Genomic DNA, 4,783 nt, shown 5'->3' on the forward strand with positions numbered 1-4,783 from the left:
GGTGGATGTCGTGGAACCCTAACTGTTTTCTTCAGGCTGCCAATGGGTAGTGGATGTCGTGGAACCCTAACTGTTTTCTTCAGGCTGCCAATGGGTGGTGGATGTCGTGGAACCCTAACTGTTTTCTTCAGGCTGCCAATGGGTAGTGGATGTCGTGGAACCCTAACTGTTTTCTTCAGGCTGCCAATGGGTGGTGGATGTCGTGGAACCCTAACTGTTTTCTTCAGGCTGCCAATGGGTAGTGGATGTCGTGGAACCCTAACTGTTTTCTTCAGGCTGCCAATGGGTGGTGGATGTCGTGGAACCCTAACTGTTTTCTTCAGGCTGCCAATGGGTAGTGGATGTCGTGGAACCCTAACTGTTTTCTTCAGGCTGCCAATGGGTGGTGGATGTCGTGAAACCCTAACTGTTTTCTTCAGGCTGCCAATGGGTAGTGGATGTCGTGGAACCCTAACTGTTTTCTTCAGGCTGCCGATGGGTAGTGGATGTCGTGGAACCCTAACTGTTTTCTTCAGGCTGCCAATGGGTAGTGGATGTTGTGGAACCCTAACTGTTTTCTTCAGGCTGCCAATGGGTGGTGGATGTCGTGGAACCCTAACTGTTTTCTTCAGGCTGCCAATGGGTAGTGGATGTCGTGGAACCCTAACTGTTTTCTTGAGGCTCCCAATGGGTAGTGGATGTCGTGGAACCCTAACTGTTTTCTTCAGGCTGCCAATGGGTCGTGGATGTCGTGGAACGTGATTGAAGTTTTAACATACGTTTGGATATAATTGTACACCAGATCAAACATGAATCAGAGCTGATGATTTTAAATGTTTGTAAAATGGCCCGGATGGATTTCGGGGAGATGGGTGTTTTTTGCCCTTGGACGTTGCGATTATATCCCCCTCATCAGGTTCTATACTTACTCCAAGCCGTCCATTGTCAACTAACAACAAGTACCATCTGTCAACGTCTTTTGGTATGACGCGGCTGGAGATGAACCCCGGACCTTTCGCTCTCCGGGCGGCCGCTCTACCACTAGACCACGGACGCGGTTCTAATAAACGAAAATGTTGATGATTCAAATGATAACATTACTTTACGAATTATTAAAATATCCTGGGCAACCATTGGAAAAATCGTCAAGTAAACGATCTACTTTCATCCCCAAAGTTTGGAGGGATGATGAAGGCAAATACAGCAAGGGAACACGTCTGTAATAGGGTCAAGTCACTCCACTTAGATCCCCTTGTATGCATTTTCCACGAAGGAAATTTAAAAATGAAACTAGTCCGATTTTTATTCTCATTGTGGGCCACACATTTCTCTGAACTCATAAATGAAGATGTTGATGTTTAAAATGACAACGTTACTTCCCAATTGTTGTAAACATCCCGGGATACTATTGGAAAACGTCAGTTAGCAGTCTCCCTTCATCCCCAACGTGTGCTGGGACGATGAATGTGAACAGGCTAACAAAGCAAAGAAACAAGTCTAGAATTGGGTGTGTCCTACTTCTTCTCCTTGTGACCTGGAAGTGTTCAGGAAGAAACGTGCCGAGTTTCAACGTGTTGTTCGTGTGACTAAACGCTCAAGCTTGGGTAACTATATTTCAAGTATAAATAGATTTACTCCATTATCTTCTGTTTGGTCTAAAATAAAAAGTATCAGTGGTACTCATAGCTGTTGTCCTATACCTGTTTAGGCGTAGGAGGCAGTGTAGTGACCAACTTTCAGAAGGCTAATGCACTAGCTGAATAATTTCAAACTGTTAGTAGCTCTGGTAAATTCCAGAGGGATTTCAGAGAACTCATGGACTCATGAAACCACATTCTTTACCTGACATTTCTACGGCCATGTTGGACTGTAGCTCTGGCAAAAACACCCAATCCTCATACAATGAAATCAAAGGTGTCAACATTATAAACAAATAATGAGACGTGTTATGGGATGTTTTAGTAATGCCTGATTCTGCTCTTTTAATTATCAGAAATCTTCTGCGACTATTCCTAAGCCTGGACACATGCCATCAACGTTCCAGTACCAAAACCATAGAAGGCCACCACTTCGCCTGCTTCATATAGACCGGTTTCACTTACTTCCAATCTATGTAAAATTATGGAAAGATTTCTCAAAATTCGATTGAATTATTTTCTTGAGAACAACAGGCTTTTCTCGAGAATACAGTCAGGCTTTTGAAAGGGACGTTAATGTTCTTATCATCATATACGACGCCAGACCGAAGCACAAAATACTTTATGCAATCAAGAGTACATGTTGTGCGTCGTCCTTGGTATTAAAAACGCATATGGTATGATCTGGAGACAAGGCTTCAATTAACTTACCCCTTGCTTGCCTTGTCTCGACTTCTGATAGTACGGTATTACATGTCTGGTCAAACAGTTCAGGAATATGGGGTGAAGAAAATATGCAAATTATTGAGAGTGTCGCGACAGTCATACTGCATCCGATATTGGCATGGCAGTTGCCCGAATTGAGGTGGGGTAGTGAAAACAAGCTTTAAACATAATGGACAAAGGGCACGCACATCTAAAATCGCCCAAATTCAATGACATGTCACATTAATAACGTGTATGACCACCCCCTGTGAGAAGACTCTACAAAACTCTCCGGCGCACTATTGTTGAAGACCTGGGTTCGATTTGCAACATGGGTACAATGTGTGAAGCCCGTTTCTGGTGTCCCCCGTCGTGATATTGCTGGAATATTGCTAAAAGCGGCGTAAAACCACACTCACTCACACACTCTTGGGGGGCCTGAATCGATTCTTGTCGGTTGGCTCGAGGATGTGGTCGCTGTCGAACACGACGATCCATGACACCCCAGTGTTGTACTATGGGGGACATGTCTGGGGAGCGTGCAGGCCACGGTAACGCGTTGGCGTCGTTGGCTGCAAGGAAGTTCTGTACGATCCGGGCTGTATGGGGTCGAGCGTTGCCATGCCTATAACGGACACCACGCGGCAGATGTAGAAATTGTAGGACAGTCGGACGACGAATGTTATCCATGTAACGCTCAGCTGTCAAATTACCAAGTAGAAGTCTTCATTGGGCGTAGTTACCCTGGGTCTGCCTGTTCTTGGCATGTCTGATGTCTGCCCTGGCTGCCTGTAACGTGGCATATGGTTAGCTACACCAACACGGGAGCAACCACAGTTCTAGCAATGTGGGCATGAGTAGCTCCCATTGGTATCAAACTCAGGGCCCGCTCGTGTTGATCAGGTGTCAGTCGTGGCATTTCTGTGTTGTGTTGTTTATCAGCGTGACTGTGTGACATGCGGTCCGTGTTATTATATACCCTTATTGCACGTGTATTTTCAGCTGCCAGAGCGGCACGTGTTTTCAAATAATTATTTCTACAAATAAATCGTGTTGTGGATGTGTATCACTTTCAGCATAGAGCAATGTTGTGTTTTGAATTGATTTAGTTTCAACTTGTGTTCTATATTTTTGCAATTTCATTTTTTCTTTTGGTCGTCAGTTTATTTCAAAGTTGAATTCTGGTATAATATCGCAACACCTACGTGTGATAAATAATATTCCAAAATCGTTTATGACTTTATTTAACGGAATTATGATGTAAGCAATATTTGGCTAAAATGAAAATATATTAAATAATTGTGACTGATGCATATTTTCAACAACTCCAGTATCCGGAATACTTCGTGGCTGGCTGCTACAGTAGTCCAAGTTACTATTCTATAAAATATATAATACAATTTTCAAATGTAAGGTGGAGTGGAGTGTAAGTAATTGGAGTGAGTATGGTTTTACGCCGCTTTTAGCAATATTCCAGCAATATCACGGCGGGGGACACCATTGTACTCATGTCGGGAATCGAACCCGGGTCTTCGGCGTGACGAGCGAACGCTTTAACCACTAGGCTACCCGACCGCCCAGAATTATAAACGAATCCGTATCCGTACTTGATATCCCCGTTTCATCTTTTTTAGCCATTTCAAAAATGGCGATCTGCTTGAAGCTGTTTCCACGTGATTTTGAATTGTTGGTGAACACAAAAAGAAATTGTATTGAATGGTCAACGTGTTGAAATAAACTACTTAAACCATATCACATGGTACATGTATTTTATTATTTGTTACAAGATGGGTATGGGCGTTGAGACGTGGTATGAAACTAAAGATAATCTCTAATAAGATGGTGGTTGGTAACTGTATGCCATAGTCATCATGATATTGCACAGATTCTGAAGTCAGTCGTGTTCAACTTGGGTGGTACGCTGGCCGATGCCTTTATGTCCGTCCATTGGTGACTGGATTGACACAGGTACATCCCACTGTGATATTCCTCTGAATCGCTCGGTACATCCGGGCACCTGATCTACATTCCCCAGTCTGCTGCAGGACCCAGGTGGCGGACGTGACGGGTTCACAGCTGAAACCCCTGTTCTCCACACACCTTTGACACAAGCATCTTGCCTCTACCAGCGACGGGGGGTACTGACCTAGATAGTGCACCTCTCTGTTCTGCCATGGACACAACGCCCTGTCGTTGACAGCAGCTGATGGATCTCCTACAGACGTAGGGCAGTCGGGGTATGAGTGAATAGTAGTAGTAGTATTGACCGACCTGGTCACACCATCAAGATGTCCTTGCGGGTCGTACTGGACGAACGTGCCAGGATTTAGACTGTTCAGTCTGGCCATTAACTCCGTGATGTTACCTGGGCCCCCACAGTCCGCGTGTTGGCCGGCGACACAGGAGACAAGCAGCAACATTGCGAAGTAACGTGGCGATGATGGCGGTTTGGTCGCTTCCAT

The 4,783-nt window shown here is 44.8% G+C and overlaps 1 protein-coding gene and 1 long non-coding RNA gene across 2 annotated transcripts; one reads left to right on the plus strand and one right to left on the minus strand.

Moving 5' to 3' along the window:
* Positions 1-631: 631 nt before the first annotated feature.
* LOC125379992 lies at positions 632-2,621 on the plus strand. Its single transcript, XR_007220987.1, has 2 exons — positions 632-1,583; positions 1,973-2,621. It is a non-coding gene; the product is annotated as an uncharacterized LOC125379992 (long non-coding RNA).
* A 1,634-nt stretch (positions 2,622-4,255) lies between these two features.
* Positions 4,256-4,783, minus strand: LOC124151906 (interleukin 17-like protein). Its single transcript, XM_046524596.2, has one exon. The coding sequence runs from the start codon at positions 4,781-4,783 to the stop codon at positions 4,256-4,258; it is 528 nt and encodes a 175-aa protein (XP_046380552.2).

This window comes from Haliotis rufescens, unplaced genomic scaffold, assembly GCF_023055435.1.
Source record: "Haliotis rufescens isolate VD_foot unplaced genomic scaffold, xgHalRufe1.0.p SCAF_15, whole genome shotgun sequence".
NCBI classification, from domain to species: Eukaryota; Metazoa; Mollusca; class Gastropoda; order Lepetellida; family Haliotidae; genus Haliotis; species Haliotis rufescens.

Coding starts and splice junctions, on each gene's coding strand:
- LOC124151906 (XM_046524596.2), bottom strand. CDS start 4,783: ATGGAAGCGACCAAACCGCCATCATCGCCACGTTACTTCGCAATGTTG.